General features: G+C 41.4%; 1 protein-coding gene across 1 annotated transcript in view; it reads left to right on the top strand.

Moving 5' to 3' along the window:
• SYNDIG1 (synapse differentiation inducing 1) overlaps positions 1–20,444 on the top strand; it is a 311,029-nt gene that overhangs the window by 193,964 nt on the left and 96,621 nt on the right. The window contains exon 3 of the mRNA XM_033939815.1: positions 17,242–17,379. Coding sequence (XP_033795706.1) covers positions 17,242–17,379 — 138 coding nt within the window. The remainder of the gene's footprint in view (positions 1–17,241; positions 17,380–20,444) is intronic.

Below are 20,444 nucleotides of genomic sequence, written 5' to 3'. Positions count from 1 at the left end.
TCCCATCTGGCCTTAAAATCTGGCACGCTGCTGGCCTCAATAACCTGAAGTGGAAGACTATTCCAGCGATCAACCACCCTTTCAGTGAAGAAGAACTTCCTAGTGTCACCATGCAGTTTCCTGCCCCTGATTTTCCACGGATGCCCCCTTATTGCCGCGGGACCCTTGAAAAAGAAGATATCTTCCTCCATCTCGATGCGGCCCGTGAGATACTTGAATGTCTCGATCATATCTCCCTCTCTCTACGTTCCTCGAATGAGTAGAGCTGTACCTACCTCTAGGACGTCTAGTGACACCTGGTCACAAAAGCAAAGTTTTATGGGAATAACAGACATTTTCTATACTTTTTAAGCATGAGCAATTAGGAAATTAGACCTAGGGAGGTAGGGAGAGGGGAATATTATTGTTATATGTTTTATATGATAATGGAATATATGGGTGGGAGGGATGGTAAAGGGGAAGGGATAAGAATCTATGTAATGTACCAATGATTGTTTGTAAGTGATGTATTTATTGTTAATGTGAATGAATATATTTAACACTTAATGTAATTTTGAAAATGAATAAAGAATATTTTTTTTAAAAAAGGAAATTAGACCTATTGCCCAAGAATAAAAATCACGTTAAAAGGCAGACTAGACAAAATAAGGAAACCGTCTTTATTAGAAGTATTCCCAGGACATAAAAGTGTGCCTAACGTGGCTGCGTTTTGCCAAAATGCTTGCATCAAGGGCAAACTTACCAGCTGTTGAATGACACACTAAAAACGCCAAGCAGCAATACAAATGTGCCTGGATCCATTGCCAAGGTAGTAGAGCTACCCATTGGGGCGTTTGATGAAGACACCATCTTGATTAAACTATTTTGAGTAAGCTGACTGCCAATCTCTGACAGCTATAGCACTGTTCAGGCAGTGCCAGGGGGGTCTGGGGATTGAGCTGGGATTTAGTGGCAAAAAGGCTGTCCTAACTTTATCTACCAAGTTTCCCAGGCAGTGATCTGACTATTGGCTAATACTTGGGGGTACATTTTAGGTAGTCATGCACACCTGGATAAGCAATGTTTGTGCCCAGACATGGTCCAGCATTGAATATCTGGGCTTAATTCAGTCTGCAGCTGTCATAAGAACATAAGAATAGCCTTTGGATCAGACCAATGGTTCATCAAGCCCACTAGCCCATTCTCACGGTGGCCAATCCAGGTCACTAATACCTAGTCAAAACAGAAGGAAAAGCAATATTCCATGGTATCGATCCAGGGCAAGCAGTGGCTTCACCCCTGTCTTTGTCAATAACAGACTATGGGCTTTTCCTCCAGGAACTTGTCCAAACCGTTCTTAAAACCAGCTACTCTATTCGCTCTTACCACAACCTCTGGCAATGCGTTCCAGAGCTTAACTATTCTCTGAGTGAAAAAAAATTTCCTCCTATTGGTTTTAAAAGTATTTCCCTGTAAATTCATCAAGTGTCCCCTAGTTTTTGTAATTTTTGACGGAGTGAAAAATCGATCCACTCTATTCCACTCAGGATTTTGTAGACTTGTCATGTCAGAGGCTTAAAAATCACTGATCATTGCAGGTTGAATATGGCCTGCTAACTTTTATTTCTTTAGAAAAGTTATACTGGGATCACAGGATTTCTTTCAGCATTCTTCTAGCAAAGGTGGTGGTTGTGTGGTAGAGGGGGGGATTCTATGGGATCATAAATCAGTAGTCTCCATTTGGAGCTGAATAAGTGCATTTGTTGTATGTAGGTATTTTATATATCTTGTTAATAGTCCACAACAGTTGAAACCATACTTCTCTGAGTGTGTTTTACTAATCATGAAAGGACCACTTAGAACCATTTGTACAAATCACATGATTAGAGGAGTTGCCTCATTTTAATTGCAATGTATTGCATGTTTTGTCTATGATCACCATTTGTTATACTCAGCCGTGTTCTGCCAATGACTGTATGGGATGAGATGATTATAAATGCTTTAACTTACAAACAAATTAATAATGCATGCCTTAGCGATGCTGTGCACAGCTTATTAAAGGCTATGAAGCCATTAGTGAATTGTGAGATAAAAGCAGCACTTTATGCTATCTAATGTATTGATTTTAGAGGTGCAGTTATGTTTTTGTGTTAATGGCAGTGTTAATGCTGACGTGTTAGTAATGCAAAAAGCACAGTGTTTAAATGAACTGATTTGCATATTTTTAATCAGTTCATGCAATAAGAACTTAAGCACACAAGTGTTATACCATATTGTAACAGTTTCAAGCCCAGTATCCTGTTTCCAATAGTGGCCAATCCAGGTCACAAGTACTTGGCAAGATCCCAGAAAAGTAAAACAGATTTTATGCTACTTATCCTAGAAATAAGCAATGGATTTTCCCAAGACTATCTTAATAATGGCATATGGACGTTTGTTTTAGGAAATTATCCAAACTCTTTTTAAACCATGCTAAGCTATATATATATTTTTAAACCATGGATCTACATTAATATTAACTAAATGTAAATCGCATTGGATTTGGATTTTGCGATCAAATCAAATATTTTAATAAACTAGAAACTTGATACATAGAGGTGTGCGGCTTGAAAACAATTGTTTTGTATTGTTTCCCATGTCATTTAGGAGGGTTTTCTTTTTGCTCAGGTTTTTGTTTTTTTATGATGATGATGATTATTATTTTGCATTACAGGAACAATATCATAAAGAGGGTGCACTCTTTTGGGAAAAGCTCACACTCTTCGGAAAAAGATGTACTACTTGCAAAGAGAGTTCACTTTTTCCCGATTTTGCATGCCCTCATACACTATTCACACATGCACAATTATTCACACATTGGGAAAGAGTGTTCACTCTTTCAAAAGATTGTGCACTGTTAATGACATATGGAAATCCCCCAAATGTGGGGTCAATAGACAGGCAGAAGTGGTAAGCATTTTGCTAACAATCCTGACAATGTTCCTGGATATTCAAAGTTGGGCCCTATAACAGGTACAATTTAAGAATTTTTTGGATGTTTGGGAGCCATTGGCTAAATATTGTAAAGAGGAATATTTTTTTTTATTTTGTGGACATGTAAACATACACATCCTGGGTGGGTGGGGGTGAGGTAATAGAAATGGTATTGATATAGGAATTTATGAATAGTTTCATGAAGATTTAATATGTTTGTATTGGGTGGGAGGGAGGGGATAAAAATAATAGAGCATTAATGTTATACATTTGTTGTGCTTGGTTTGTAATACCCATATTTGTGATTCATTTGTTGCACAATTATAGCTTGAAAAAATCAATAAAGATGTACAAAGTTGGGCCCTGCCAGGACTTCAGCTTTGAATATCCTTTTTTTTTTCTTTTTAAGCCGGCTAACACATCACCAGTTAAGTCAGTATTCAGAACTTAACTGATTATCAAGAAAAATGCAAAAACACTTTTCTACATTATACCAGTTTCCACAATACATCATTGAAAAATAATTTACCTTATAGCCAGTTTTTAAGACTGAAAAGAATATGTACAGAATTTCCAAATTTTCTTTTTTTTTTAACATATTTTAATCTTTATTAAACTTTCAAGGCTAATACAAAGTGCATAAAATTATATATACATTAATAATCAGAATCAGCACTTACAATCCATCAGTAACAATACAAAATGAAATACCCCCATCCCTTCCAGTACATTCAATCAAGGAATAAAACAAAAGAGATAGCCCCCTCCCACCCTTCCCTGATGTGTGTATGGATCTAAAGGAAATTAAAGGTAAAAGACAACTATACCGAAGTAACAAAAGTCGTTAATGAACCCCAAACTAATCTGAATAAATTATTGTGCCCCAACCTGTCAGCATTAATTGTAACATGAACATAAATTTGCCCACCAAAAGGTAAAACTAAGACGATCCCAATTTTTCCAATTGCGAGTAACCATTTGCATGGCAATCCCGGTAATAATAATGAAAAGCCGGCATTTATACCAGTCCAATGGGGGTTTAGTATGCAATAGTGTCCCACAGATGACTACATCATAGGTTAATGGAATCGATGATTCCAGTATGTTATTAATATGTCCCCATATTGACTTCCAAAAATTGAGTATCAAAAGACAATAGAACAACAAATGATCCAGTGTCCCTATTTCAAGATGACAGTGCCAGCATCTATTAGATTTAGAACTAACTGGGGTCCAAAAAGTTATGTGTAACAAAAAAAAAAAAACAACAGGTTTGTCTCATAGATGCTGACGCTGTACATCTCATCTTCCAAGTCCAAATCCATGGCCATTGAGCAGCATAAATCTGCTACTTTATCTCAATGCTACAAACGTCTTTTAGACTAGTTTTAGGTTTCTTGTTCAAAAATTCAGATATTAATTTAAACCACTTGGCTGCCGATGCCCTAGCAAATCTGTCTGAAAGCATAGGCCTGGCAAGCTATACTGATTTTATTAAAGTTGCGCCAATCAGGGAGCCCCTTCTAAATGGCCTGCTTCAAATGCAACCACTTATATGCTTGAGACTTTGTAATGCCAAATGATTGTTGCAATCGTGAAACAGAACTTCCAAATTTTCAACACCAGGCCATAGAGATGTAACAACGCTTCTCATTTAGAGGCTATTCTATGGATTGCATTCAGAAATATTATGATAAGGCTATATGTAAGAATAGAGAAGAATTACAGAAGACGAACAATCTTCAGATCTAACTTGCTCTTTGAAGTTTTCATATTTTGTTAGGAGATTTAAGAAAAATCATCAGGCAGCACTGGCATATCTTGGAAAATCATGCTTGTTTTAAAGACAAACACTTAACAATAGCATACTCCAGACAAAAGAATTTAAGGGACATAAGAACATAAGAACATAAGCAGTGCCTCTGCCAGGTCAGACCACAGGTCCATCCCGCCCAGCAGTCCGCTCCCGCGGCGGCCCAAACAGGTCACGACCTGTCTGTATCACCAGAAGGGGCTCCCTTGCCACCTTGGTTTCTCATTTAAGTCCTGTCTTCCTATCGAGGTCCTAACCCTCCGGTCTTGCACATGCACGACCTGGTTTGGTTTCTATACTCATTACCTGGTTAGTTTTCTATACTTGTGTTACATCCCAGCTCCTCCCTCAGTATCCCATGATCCCTTTATCCTTCAGGAATCCGTCCAATCCCTGTTTGAATCCCTGTACCGTATTCTGCCTGATCACTTCCTCCGGTAGTGCATTCCAAGTGTCCACGACCCTTTGGGTGAAAAAAAACTTCCTTGCGTTTGTTCTGAACCTATCTCCCTTCAGTTTCTCCGAATGCCCCCTCGTACCTGTTGTCCCCTTCAGTCTGAAGAATCTGTCCCTATCCACCCTCTCTATGCCCCTCATGATCTTGAAGGTCTCTATCATATCTCCCCTGAGCCTCCTCTTTTCCAGAGAGAAGAGCCCCAGCCTATCCAACCTCTCGGCGTATGGGCAGTGTTCCAGCCCTTTTACCATTTTCGTTGCTCTCCTTTGGACTCTCTCAAGTACCGCCATGTCCTTCTTGAGGTGCGGCGACCAATACTGAACGCAGTATTCCAGATGCGGACGCACCATCGCCCGATACAATGGCATGATGACTTCCCTTGTTCTGGTTGTTATGCCCTTCTTTATGATGCCAAGCATCCTGTTGGCTTTTTTCGAGGCTGCTGCGCACTGTGCAGATGGCTTCAGTGATGCATCCACCAGCACACCCAAGTCTCTCTCAAGTCTGCTGTCTCCCAACAATACCCCCCCCAATTTGTAGTTGAACAACGGGTTCTTTTTCCCTATATGCATGACCTTGCATTTGTCCACGTTAAAGCGCATTTGCCATTTGTTTGCCCAGTCTTCCAGCTTGTCCAGGTCTCTTTGTAAGTCCTCACACTCCTCCCTGGTCCTAACTCTGCCGCACAGTTTGGTATCGTCTGCAAATTTTATAACCTCGCACTTTGCCTCCTTTTCCAGGTCATTGATAAATATGTTAAAGAGTAATGGCCCCAGCACCGACCCCTGTGGTACACCACTCGTGACTCCCCGCCAGTCAGAATATTGACCTTTTACTCCGACCCTCTGCAGTCTGCCCGACAACCAGTGCTTGATCCATCTGTGCACATCCCCTCCCACCCCGTGGTTCCACAGCTTCTTAAGCAGCCTTTCATGTGGCACCTTGTCGAAAGCCTTTTGAAAATCGAGGTAAATGATGTCTATGGGTTCCCCATTGTCCACCCGACTGCTTATTCCCTCAAAGAAGTACAGAAGGTTCGTAAGGCACGACCTTCCCTTACAGAATCCGTGCTGGCTTGTTCTCAATAGGTCATTTTTCTCGATGTGCTCGCAAATGCCGTCCTTGATCATAGCTTCCACCATCTTCCCTATAATTGAAGTCAGGCTCACCGGCCTGTAGTTCCCGGGGTCACCCCTCGATCCCTTCTTGAAGATAGGTGTGACATTCGCCAATTTCCAGTCCTCTGGTACCTCACCAGTTTTCAAGGATAGGTTGCAAACATGCTGGATTGTGCCTGCTATTTCTTGTCTTAGTTCCTTCAGAACCCTTGGGTGGATCCCGTCCGGGCCCGGCGATTTGCCGCATTTTAGCCTGTCTATCTGTTTGAGGACATCCTCCTTACTTACCTCTATGTGATCCAATTTTTCAGCCTGTTCCCCACTCATGAGCTCCTCTGAGTCCGGTATATTAGATGTGTCTTCACTCGTGAAAACCGACGAGAAGAACGTGTTCAACCTCTCAGCTACCTCTTTATCCTCCCTAATCACTCCCTTCCTATCCCCATCGTCCAACGGCCCCACCTCCTCTCTCGCTGGTCGCTTTCCCTTAACGTAACTGAAGAATGCCTTGAAGTTTTTCGCCTCTCTGGCCAGCCCCTCTTCGTATTCCCCCTTTGCTTTTCTAACCTCCCGGTGGCATTCCTTTTGGCATTTCCTGTGCGTCTGGTGATTTTCCTCCGTTGGGTCCTTTTTCCATCTCCGGAAGGATACCTTTTTGTCCTTTATCGCCCTCTTTACTTCTGTTGACATCCAAACTGGGTCCTTTGATCGCTTGTTCTTGCAGCCTTTCCTGAAACTGGGGACGTACATTCTCTGTGCTTCCTGCAGGGTGTCCCTGAATAGGGTCCAGGCGCTTCCCACAGTCTCCATCCTAAAGATGTTTCTGAGCTTCCTCCCCACCATTTCCCTCATAGCAACATAGTTCCCTTTCTTGAAATTCAGTGCAGTTGTTGCGGTCCTCCTTACTATGGGTGTCTCTCTTTCTAATGTGAATCTGATCGTGTTGTGATCACTATTGCCTAGTGGTCCTCCCACTTCTATCCCTCTAGCAGGCCCCCCTAATCCGTTTAGGATGAGGTCAAGAGTAGTACCCCCTCGCGTCGGTTCTTTGACTAGTTGCTCCATGAAGCAGTCCTTCACAGTTTCTACAAATCCTGTCTCCCTAGTGCAGTTGGAGTGACCAGTACTCCAGTCTATTCCCGGGTAGTTGAAGTCCCCCATCACTGTTACACTTCCAGTCCTGCATTCCTGTCTCAATTCTGCTTCCAAGTCGTGTCCGACTCCCTCTGGCGCACCAGGTGGTCGATAGTACAACCCCAGTTTTATGCCTGCACCCTTATTTCCGGGTAATTTGATCCATAGTGATTCCAGCCCCTCTGCCTTTGTTGCCATATCTATCCCGACCGAGTGGATAGAGTCCTTTATATATAGTGCTATGCCTCCTCCCTTCTTGTGGGTCCTGTCCCTCCTGTAAAGCTTGTACCCCGGCAGCACCACGTCCCATTGATTTTCCTCTGTCCACCAGGTTTCTGCAATTCCAATTATATCCAGGTCCTCCCCCTTGGCCACGACTTCTAGTTCACCCATCTTGGCCTTGAGGCTTCTTGCGTTTGCATATAAGCACCTCAGGTTCCGTCGTTTTTCTTCCACCTTTGCATTTACCTGGGCCACTTGCTCTTGGATTTCGGGCATTTTTTCTGTTCTCTGTGCTTCTGCTTTGCCCTCAGCCTTTACCCTCTTAGCTTTCAGCTTCTCCACATCCCCGCCACCCCACTTCCCCGCTATTCCTCTGGGTTTTCTAGCCCTACCGGCCCACTCCTGGGCTATCATCCCTTGAGCCTCTGTTTGATCCCCCTCGCCTTGTGGCACCTCTATATTGCCCTCAGCTTTTGCCCTCGTGCCACCCAAACTAGTCCCCTCTGTACTATAGGCAGTTCCCAGGTTAAGAACAAGATGCTAGGAGTTATTAGAAAAGGGATGGTAAACAACACTAAGAATGTTATAATGCCTCTGTATCGCTCAATGGTGTGACCTCACCTTCAGTATTGCATTCAGTTCTGGTCTCCTTATCTCAAAAAAGATATAGCGACACAAGAAAAGGTTTAAAGAAGAGCAACCAAGACTATAAAGGGGATGGAACTCCTCTCGTATGAGGAAAGACTAACGAGGTTAGGGCTCTTTAGCCTGGAAAAGAGACAACTAAGGAGAGATATGCTTGAAGTCTACAAAATCCTGAGTGGTGTAGAATGGATACAAATGGATCAACTTTTTACTGCATCAAGATTGACAAAGACTAGGGGACACTCGATGAAGTTAGAGAGTAATACTTGTATAACCAATAGGAGGAAATATTTTTTCACTCAAAAAATAGTTAAGCTCTGGAACGCGTTGCCAGAGGATGTGGTAAGAGCGATTAATATAGCTGGTTTCAAAAAAGGTTTGAACAAGTTCCTGGAGGAAAAGTCCATTGTCTGCTATTGAGATAGACATAGGGAAAGCCCTGGATCGGTGCATGGAATGCTGCTACTATTTGGGTACTTATGACTTGGATTGGCCTCCATGAAGACGGGATATTGGGCTAGATGGACCATTGATCTGACCCAGTAAGGCTAGTCTTATGTTCTTATCTGACTTCAAATTCTTTGTATTTAAAGTGATTAGACCTAGAACAAGGGGGGTGGAGGGGTGGTATTGATCCTATTTTGTTACAAGAAGAACAAAAAATTATCTTTTGGACTTCAATCCATGGCCTGAATTTGGAAATAGAATACACAGTTTTTTTAAAAAAAATTCCACCGCATTTAGAAAGATCGTTAGTTCACAATACATGTTAGGCACCACCTAGGCAGGGTGTTTTCCAGATCCAGGCAAACAGAACTGGATCTTGCACGCATGTGTATGTCCAGATGAATAATGTGTTCCCTCCTGAGGAAGCCACTTCAGCGAAACTCAAGTCGAGGGGTCGACCAGACAGAGACAGCACATTGTTTTGTTTTATTTTTTAACATTTGAATTTCTCCAGAATTCTATTGCTCAACGGTTCCTCCTTTCTGCAGCTATTCCTATCTCTCTTCTTTTCTACCTTTCAAAGTCCTTGGATCAATGTAGTCATGTTGGAATTTTTATTTTCTTATTTTTTTCTTCTATTTCTATTTCTTACTTTTATGACTCAACTAATTGTTAATTTTCCAGGTACTTCAGTTAGATTGTGAGCCTTCGGGACAGTAAGGGAAGTTCTAAGTACCTATTCTTTATTTATTTATCTTTATTTATTCATCTTATTTTTATTGTATCCTTTAATGTATATTTTCTCTGTAAACCTATATTACTTATAATTTTAATGCATACTATTGTCTATTTTCTGTAAACCGCTTAGAATCCTAACGGAGTTTAGCGGTATATAAGAAATAAATTACATTCAAGTTATTAGTATTGAGCATAGGCTGTCATAGCAGACTGCAAAGCCACCACCGGAACACAGATAAGTGTTAACAATAAAAGTATTTGAACAAAAATGGCTTATGATGGTTGATCTTTAGGCGGTTAAGACTGTGAAGGCGATGATGGTCTTATTGACAACCAGTGCTGTGTCTTATCACCAAGCACCATAGGTTGTGGGTCTGAGCACTTCGTGAAAATTTATGTATTATTTAGAATTGATTATATGAAATATTTATTCAAGTTTTAAACTGGAAATAGTGACAAAGTAATCAAGGCATATGAGTTATATCACCAAACTGAAGATAATTTTCCCTAAAATTTTTAGTTGTCATTTTATAAAAGCCATGGGGAAAAAAAAAACTTTTATAAAATGATTCCTTATGTGGGCTACATTAAAATGAGGTAGCATGAGCATTCAATAGTACTGTAACATTTTTAATAAATAAGGTTTACATAGCATTTTATTCAGCAACATTAGCAGTTTGGGTGAAAATTAGTGATGACTCATTAACAGGACTAACATAAACATTGAAACCTTAATAAATGGACAGTTTCTAGGACACATGTTAATCCCAGTTTAATTTTCACATTAGCAATAACTGTCATTAGCACATAAACCCCTAAATTGCTAGTCTTACTGCCCTCTAAAAGTCTGTGACTTGAAGCTTATCTCTATTTACATTTTGGTTAATGGCTTACTTGGGCACAATTAGAGTCTTTATAAATCAGCTATATTTTTTTCTAAGCTGCATTTATGTCTATCATTTCCACTGTTGTAGTGCCAGCGTTAGGGGAGGGAAAAGAGGGAAGCTGCCCTGGGCCTGCAGTCCAGGCATCTCTTCCCTTTGTTGGTCCATTTCTTCCCTTCCCCTTTAAGGTTGTTTTTCAAAATCAAAGTTTTCCTTTTCAGAGGGACCCCAGCATGGCAACCATTCTTACAAGCTGCCAGTGGCGGCTCTGAAGCTTCCCTTTTCATGCAACTTCCTGTTTCTGCCTGGGTGGATCACGGCAGCAGGAAAGTTTTGGAGCAGCCTCTGGCAGCATATGAGAATGGGTATCTCCTCCCCCCCCCTCTCCCCTCCGGGCTCCTCTGAAAAAGTAAATGAGGGGAACTTGAGGAAGGAAGGGAGATGGACCAACAAGGGGAAGAGGACATCCGAGCACCTGAGATTTCAGCGGGAGTCAGTGGTGTGGCGAGAGTTAGTAGTGTGGCCAGGGAGGGGTGGCAGTCCACCCTGGATGCAGTTCCTAAGGGGGTATACAACCAGCACATAGACCGCCTCCTCCCCTCCCCCCGATACTGCTGCTGCTGCTTTCCCGTACCAGTAGCAGTAAACTTCAGATGCAGCCATTGCAGGACCTTTCTTTCAACTTCATATCTTTCAACTTCCTATCTTTATTCCAGAATAGAGCTGACAGTCATGAGTAGGTGCAGGAAGGTCCCACAGTTGCTGCATTTAAAGTTTACAGCCGCTAGTGTGATAAGGGAAAACAGCAGCAGCGGTTGGGGGTGGTGAGGGGGCAGAATACTCAATGGAATTGGGGTAGGGTTAGGAGGGGCCCTATCAGGAAACAACCTAGCTTCCTGGCTAGGGTTGTGACAATATGCATCAGAGAAGTGCACTCAAATAAATTGATTAAAGAGCTTGGAATCATCAATAACTGGGTGCTAACAGCCAAATATTAATGTTAATTGGCAGCCTTAAAACCCTGCGTGTGCATCTCGTCGCATACTATTCCATAAAGAAGGGTGCCTAACTTCAATAACATATCTGAAAAAGCAAGCATGTCAGAGGTATCCTATAAAGTTGCACGCAGATTTACAGAATTCAGCCAAAGCGTACCTAGGTTGCGTACCGGCATTTATACCTACTTTTAGCAGGCTTATGTATGGCACACAAAAGTTAGTCGGTGGATCCATGCTGAGCATTATTCCATAAAAGGTACACTCCCTTTAAAGAACATCTCCTAGTGCTCAATTATTTTGGGGACAATTTTTTGGCGCCATTTCTTGGATTCCCTCCTAAGCATAAAATTATAAAATGAGAGGGTATTCAATCAAAACAGAAGCATGTGAAATTCAATCTAGGGCTGACAGTAGCAAAATTAATCCATTCTCTGTATGCAAGAATAGTGTTTTATTGACTGCTGAAAAACTGACCTGAAAAATGCATATTCTTCTATGCAATCTGATCACATTTTTACAGCACCTGAACTAAATTCAGCAAACATATATAATTACAGTATTCTGAATTCAGTCAATCTGCACGTTAATTAAACAAAAATTACAGCTCATGCTTAACATTTAAGGGCTGTTTACCTTCTCTGTCACTATAAATACCATACATTTGCTTCTTTGAAAAGTCACTTGCATACAAAATGAAATGAATTTCAGGTTTGGAGGAAGAAAGAGATTACAGTCAATTATCATATTTTTTTACATGCGATATTAACATCATTGCAATGAAATCATAATTCAATAACTGGCAAAATGTTATGCAGTTTTACCCCCCTCTCCCTTTTTACAAAACTATAGAGTGGTTTTTAGTGCCAGCCGTGGTAATAACAGCTCCCATGCTTACAGTATAGTATTTATCAATCTCTCAAAGAGTCCTGAAAGTAAGGTATAAAAAAGAGTCCCAAATATCCTTACTGAGTTTAATTCCGAATCCCTTTAAATATTGCCATTTCTGCCAAAAATGCAATTGAAAGGATTATCATTGTGCTGAGTGAATCTCTGTTGATAGGTGCCATCAACTCGTGCTCAAGTCCTAGCAACTTGATGAATTGAGGATCTAAAAAGAAATCATTTTTGTGCTAGTCCGGAAAGATCCTCCAGCGTCATCCCCATGGTTGTTTTTAACGTGTCCAGCCATCTGATTGCAGGTCACCCTCTTCACCTGGTTCCTTCAATCTTCCCAAACTTGGGCTAGATGAATTCTCGAAACCCCAATATGCAGATGGGGGCGATCGGAGGAACGCCCCCATCTGCCTGCTCGAAAGCGGTCCCAGGCATGCGCAGAAATATCTGTAAAAAAAGATTCTATACACCAAAAGCAAGATTTTATATTGGGTCTCTAATATTAATGGACAGCTAATGAAATCTTTTAAGAGGTGGCATAATGTATTCATATCTACCGGCACCGAAGTGTAGACGTGCAGCCGAGTTCTGGACTAGTTGCAAGCAGTAAAATGAAATATGGTTAAAGCCAAAGTAAAGAACATTGCAGTGGTCCAAAAGACTGAGAAGGCAAAAACTAAAATATGAAGGTTTGAGAAGTTGAAAAAAAGAATAGACAACACAAATTTGTTTGAGGGCATAAAAAGATGATTTTGCAACAGAAAAAAATATGAGGTTCAAAAGCCAAGAGTGAACTCCCAGAATTGTAAAGATGTAACGAAGGGCAATTGATATCCCTTTGAGAGAAGAGAAGGAACTGGGGGTTTTCCTATTGACCACACACTTACCTCAGGAAAAGGGTATGTAAACTAATCCACAACTTACGGTAATCAATACCCTATATGGAACAAATAGGGGGACTCTAAAACACTGCAAGGCAAAAAAACTCCACTTCATTTAAATAACCACATGTGAACTGCAAAAAATGGTGGAAAAAAAGACAGTGGCAGCTAAGATTTTTGCTCTGCTCATTAAGCAATATTAGCGACTGATGTGCTAGTTTATCCACATTATAACTGTTTGAATTTTTTCATGGTGTGCTGTGATATGTGGTGGTTCTCTGTGGGCTGCTACAGTGCCTTTTTTCACCATTTTTTTGCAGTTCACATGTGGTTATTTAAGTGGTTATTTAAATGAATTGGAGTTTTTTTTGCCAGATGAAGCATAACTGAGGATTTTTCTCCACTTCTTTTTTTTTATGCTTTTTTGCTTTGTTCCAGTTTTGACTGAGTGACTGGAGTGTGTAGTATGTGTGGATGAGGCCTTGTAGTGTTTTAGAGTCCCCCTATTTGTTCCATATAGGGTATTGATTAAGTTGTGGATTGGTTTCCTATTGACCCCCATTGCTTCAGCTTTAAAGTCGGGTGGCAAGTCAAATGCGCACAAGACAAATGCGTGCAGATAATTGCGCGCAGACAAGTCAGCGCAACAACAAGTCAGCGCAAGACAATTCAGAGCAACAAATATTCAGCGCAAAGACATCTTAAAGTCTATATTGAACAAGCCAGACAGCTTCTGCCTAGTTAAACCATGCTGGGTGGGCAGTACCACTGGGGGAGAGTGTGGCGCAGTCAGTGGTTAAAGCTACAGCCTCAGCACCCTGAGGTTGTGGGTTCAATCCCACGCTGCTCCTTGTGACACTGGGCAAGTCACTTAATCCCCCCATCGCCCTAGGTACATTAGATAGATTGTGAGCCCACCGGGACAGACAGGGAAAAATGCTTGAGTACCTGAATAAGTGCATGTAAACCGTTCTGAGCTCCCCTGGGAGAACGGCATAGAAAATTGAATAAATAAAATTAAAATAAAATAGATTGATTGATGTCTTACTGTCCAAATAGTGCCAATTTGGTCCAGAGCTGGAGCCAAGGTGATCCCAGAAGTAATGTGAGCTCTGGAAACATAGAAACATAGAAGATGACGGCAGAAAAGGGCTACAGCCCATCAAGTCTGCTTACCCACCCCCTGTCCATGCCCTAATGACCCAATTTCCTTATCTTGACCCTAGTAGGGATCCCACATGGGTATCCCATTTATTCATAGAAAGTATCCAGTGCTGGTGCCCATCTACTTAATCTGGCAAGTAGGATCACTTAAATAGCAGTCCTGACTTTGTTGATTTAGCTAAGTGAATACAGCATGGAATATCAACCATAACTGCAGAACTTCTGGGTATTGCCAATAAGGGGTCCTTTTATCAAGCTGTGGTAGGGGGGGTTTAACGCGCGTAATACCGCACTTTAAACCGCCTGCCGCGCTAGCCGCTAACACCTGCATTGAGCAGGCGTTGGTTTTTTTTAGCCGGCTGCGGGGGTTAGCGCGTGATGAAATGTCCGACGCGCTAACCCCGCTAGCGCGGCTTGATATCAGGACCCCTAACACTTCCGTCGGCTTAATACTAGGCTACAAAGGCGTCGGAAGACTGCGTCAACCTCGTTATCACTCACCCAGAAATTCAATGCTGCTGCCTGGACTTGGCCTGGCGTTGGATATCTGGGTCTAATTGTCCAGCAGTAGTGAGCATTTTGGAAACAAAAAAAGCTCAGTGCTGCCAGCTGAATATCGAATTGCATATATGTTTAGATTTATTTGAATTTAATACACACCTTTCATGCAAAAGCAGATCAAGGTGGTTTACAAACAAAAATGAAGAGAGCGGGAAATTAAAACGTCACAATTTGTGTTCTAGTTACAAATATGAAAAAATGAGTGCAGAATTTTGGGGGAATAAAAAGGTATTTAAGTTAGTTTGCAGCTTTTCTTGCATCTATTTAAGATATGTAGTTATATATTTATGTTTATATCTCTTTTAAATTAGGTTTCATTCCCATCCACATCCTGGGGAGGGGAGGGGGGATACCGCATATATATTTAATGTATGTTTACATTTCTGAGTTATACAGGGTTGGGGGGTAATGATGTCTTTTAATTTCTGTAGTTCAAAAGTGCTTTATAATGGTTTGATATGTTTCAGATGTATATATTTATACTGCACTGTTCATATTGGAAAATAATAACATTTATTAAAAAAAAAAAAAGATTTGACAAGTTGTATCTATAAATTTAAAAAAAAATTTCAAATAAATTATTTTAAGAAAAAAATCAAAAACATCACAATTCAGTACTTTTTTCTTTACATTCAGGAATCTCCATTCACTCTGAGCATATCTTAAGAACATAAGAAGTTGCCTCCGCTGGGTCAGACCAGAGGTCCATCGCACCCAGCGGTCCACTCCCGCGGCGGCCCATCAGGTCTATGACCTGTGAAGTGGTTCCTGACATTTATATAACCTACCTCTGCTTCTATCTGTACCCCTCAATCCCCTTATCCTTCAGGAACTTATCCAAACCTTCCTTGAACCCCCGTACTGTGCTCTGGCCTATCACAACCTCCGGAAGCGCGTACCATGTGTCCACCACTCTCTGGGTAAAAAAGAACTTCCTAGCATTTGTCCTAAACCTGTCTTCCTCACTCTTGTAATGCCTCCCCTATCCCTCTCTGAACTCTCCTGCTCCTTCTCTTCCTCTCAGCTGGGGTTATCATCCCCAATCCTAGCCCTCCAAACTAACTTTCGCCATATCTGTGCAGGTCAAGCTGGGGGGAAGAGTGTGGCCCAGTAGTTAATGCTACAGGTTCAAACCCAAGCTACTCCTTGTGACCCTGGGCAAGTCATTTAATCCCCCCATCGCCCCCCACCAGGACAGAGAGGGGGAAATGCTTGAGTACCTGAATAAATTCATATAAACCATTCTGAGCTCCCCTGGGAAAATGGTATAGAAAACTGAATGAATGTAGCCCCTCCAGCATTCTTCTTCTTTTTTTTTTTTTTTTTTAATCTTTATTCATTTTTCAAACTGAAGAAAAAGTGCATACAGATAAACATACAGATATGAACAATTAATAGCACTTACAATTGCATAAATATAAAAAAAACAAAACACCTTACACCTTTCAATTAACCAATCTACAATTTAATAAATGTTTCCAACGGACCCCAGACTTTTTTTTAATTTTTTATTATTTCCCATTTGTTCCGCATACGTTCTCTCATACCTATAATATAAGCCCATGTTTCCCACCATAAGGAACCTCCAACATTATTCTTATGCCTCTCCTTCCTCCTCCTTCTCATGTGCCTTATGGAATGTCTCATCTGTGGCCAACAAGCTCACCTACATTCACAACCTCTTTATCTCTTAATGTTCTAACCGAGACTTGGTCTTTCCCCAAAGACTCTGCTTCAGTATTTACTGCTAATAATAGATGCAGGCATTGGTGATTTAGGTAATGATGTGATCAGTTGCTTTAGAATGCTTTGGAAGTTGCTGACTTCATGTACTTGGGGGGGGGGGGGTTTTCCCCCACATATAGATTTGTAAAATTGCTGCTCCCACTATACATGCTGGTAATTACACATTGGATCTTGCACATGCCCTTATTTTTACAAAAAGCTCCGCCTTTTGTAAAATACTGCTAGAACTGAGCACTTCCTAACCTGGGTGTCTGATCTCAATGTTATTTATTCAAACTTCTGTATCACTTCTACTGAACAACCTCATGCAATTTACACTCAGTGACTCCAACCCACTACTCTATCATTCGCACCGGACTCCAACCTCCATACAATAAATATACAGTAGTACAATTACAAAACAAAATATAAGTACAGCTCCAGACACTCCTTCCATTTCTTTATTCTATGCTAAATGTAATCGTCTATGACACAGAAATTATTTATTGTACTTCATCTACTAAACTCAATAAAATTTTCTGAACTGAAAAAAGAAATTATTAATGCTAAATCATTAACGTGTTTCTTTTTGTCTGTTTATATTTTAGAGTGATTACTCCAGTGACACAGAAAGTGAAGACAATTTTCTCATGATGCCACCTCGAGATCATCTTGGCCTCAGTGTGTTCTCTATGCTGTGTTGCTTCTGGCCATTGGGAATTGCCGCTTTTTATTTGTCTCACGAGGTAATAGGCCAGTTCTTGATATACTGCTTAAAACAGTCCACTACAGAGTTCCATCTAACATCTAATAGGAGCGTTAGCTTGGTTCCAGCCATTCTTTCAGAGCTTCTGCTGCAGAATGATTGTTATGAAAGTATTTAGCAATTTCAACGACATTATGAAATCTTTCACTAGATAGAAAAATTGCCTATGACATTATGAATGGATTAATGGAATTTATTTACCAAAAAATTTAAACATTGCAAGAATATGAAGCCTCATGCAATTGTAAAACAATGCTGTGGGGTGGTCTACGTCAGGAGGACGGTCCTACCAACCACAGAAATGGACCTGGGAACCACAAAGATTGGGTAATACTGAAAACAAAATGTGGAACCAGTTCCTAGGCTTCCAAGGGTATAGAATTGTAAAGTTTATTAATACAAAAAACAATTGTAAAATATCAAAATATGCTAAGAGTCAAATTGATATAACATAAGTCCACTGCATAAATAGTAACCAGACCCTACATGGGCCGTGCTTCAGCTTTTTAAAGCCTAACTCAGGGGTACTTAAAATGCAGTAACAGGCATTCAAAAAAACTGTACATCTTTTTGATGAGTACTTGTTTAAAATGACAGTTGTCGCACTCATCAAAAAGGCTTACAGTTTTTTTGAATACCTGTTACTGCATTTTAAGTACCCCTGAGGAAGACTTTAAAAAAGTCAAAACACGGCCCGTGTAGGGTCTGGTTAATATTTATGCAGTGGATTTATGTTGTACACCGGGGGGGGAGGGGGAGCAGAGAAGAAGAAAGGCACTGGCACGAAGATAGCACCTGGGGCGGATTGCCCCTCTCACCTTCCCCTTACTATACACTACTGGGGATCATGTTGGGGCAGAGAGTGGACATTCCTGTGCTAACCAGTTAGTGCATCTACATTACTGAACATTTACTTGTTAGTGCATGGATATCACTGATCCCTTATAGTTTACAAATAGGCAGTAGTAGGTGCTTATATGGTAATTTAAAAAAATGGCCCTACACAAATGGCAACATTAGCACATAAGGCATTTTTACAGCTGCAGTAGTATGTGGGAGAGACCCTCGTAGGGGTGCACTAAGGTAACGTTTTACCACAGCTTAGTAAAAGGACCCCAAAAGTAGTTGCTTAGGTTCCTTTAGCATAGAGGGACACCTTCAAAGACATCCAAGTCAGAATAGAAATATCCGACTCCTAACATCTAAAATGAATGTCCATCTACTACGACTTATCACATATAGCGCTGAAAGGAATGTGCAGTGCTGTACATTTTGACATTGATAGATGGTCCCTTCTCAGAAGAGCTTACAATCTAATTTGGACAGACAGACATGACTTATAGGGTTGGGGATGCAGAATCTAAGTTAAGAGGAGTCAAAAGCACTCTCAAAGAGGTGGGCTTTTAACTGGGCCTTGAACACAGCCTGAGACGGAGTCGCCGTAGGGATTCGGGCAGTTTGTTCCAAGCATATGGCACAGCAAAGCAAAAGGGACGGAGTCTGGAGTTGGCAGTTGAAGAGAAGGGCACAGATTGGAGGGACTTGCCAGCTGAGCGGAGCTAAAAGGGAGAACATAGGGGAAGATAAATGACGAGAGTGAGAGATAGCTGAGTGAGTGCATTTGTAGGTCAGTAACAGAATTTTCTAATCAAAAATGCGTGAGGTGGATGTCCATGTGCTGAAGATGTTCAGTATGAATAGTCATTTTACAAACTGGAATGTCCAGCATATGAACGGCAAAAGTACAGGGACAAGGATGACTGTCTGGTAACGTTCTAATTTAAGGGACCTAAATTCAAATCCAGGAACAGAAAAATACAGACTATACCTGAATGTATACCACTTCAGGCTTGCAGGTGGCTTATATATTTAGGTTCAGTAGGTGTTTTTCTGTTTCTGGAGGGCTCACGATATAAAAATAAATAATTACCCCCCCCCCCCCTTTTACAAAAGCGTAGTGTGGTTTTTAGTGCCAGCCACGATGGAAACAGCTCTAACACTCATAAGAATTCTATGAGTGTCGGAGCTGTTACCACTGTGGTCGGCTCTAAAAAAAACCACACTGCGCTTTTGCAAAACAGGGGGATAAAAGAGCTAAAATGGGATTTGAATCTGGGTCCCTTGGTTTACAGTCTAACCACAAGGCTATTCCTCAGACTTGTTTGCTATTTTGCTAAGAATGCCCATAATTTGGGTTACCAAACTTCTGGGAAAACCTCTTTTTAGAGGACTTATGTCCTCTTTTTAGAGGACTTTCCAAAACCAGGCAGTTTGTTCGGGTTTTGGAATGCCCCAAACTCCAGCCGCATCTGGAGGACCTTCAACAAGCATGCGTGGATGATGTCACAAGCATCCGTGCATGCTAGAGGTCCTCCAGACACAGCTTGGCCAAAGAGAAGCGACTTATGGGAGGCAGGGCTGAAGGTGGGATGGGGCAGGGCTTAAGGCAGAACCACAGGACGGGTTGGAGGCATAACCAGTGGGGCTGGAGGCAAAATGGGGTGGGGCCATGTGTCCGGGTTTGTCCATCTTTAAATCTGGTAGCCCTACCCGTAATACCTGAAGTTGTCAAAGAGCCTATATCAGGGGTAGGGAACTCCGGTCCTCGAGAGCCATAATCCAGTCGGGTTTTCAGGATTTCCTCAATGAATATGCATTGAAAGCAGTGCATGCAAATAGATCTAATGCATATTCATTGGGGAAATCCTGAAAACCCGACTGGATTACGGCTCTCGAGGACTGGAGTTCCCTACCCCTGGCCTATATCCTCTTTCAGTTTCACTTCCAAGAGAGAGGAAGGGGGACAGCAACCGTTAGGGAATTAAGGAGGTGTCATGCTTTAATCCCTCCGATGAACAGCAGCTCAATCAGAGCAACGTTTTGTACCCCGGACGTGCCTGAAACAGGTCTCACTTAGGGCATCCTTCTTTTTGGACTTTTCTTTCCGTTCGGTAATCGCTGTTGGATATCGAGATTTTGGGCCCTCTCTAGTCCTGCCAAAATGTAATGTAATTTTGAAAGTTTTCTCTAATATCGCTGTCTGAA

Source organism: Geotrypetes seraphini, chromosome 3 (assembly GCF_902459505.1).
Source record: "Geotrypetes seraphini chromosome 3, aGeoSer1.1, whole genome shotgun sequence".
NCBI classification, from domain to species: Eukaryota; Metazoa; Chordata; class Amphibia; order Gymnophiona; family Dermophiidae; genus Geotrypetes; species Geotrypetes seraphini.
The sequence above is the reverse complement of the archived record's forward strand: the minus strand, read 5'-3'. Positions and strand labels throughout refer to the sequence as shown.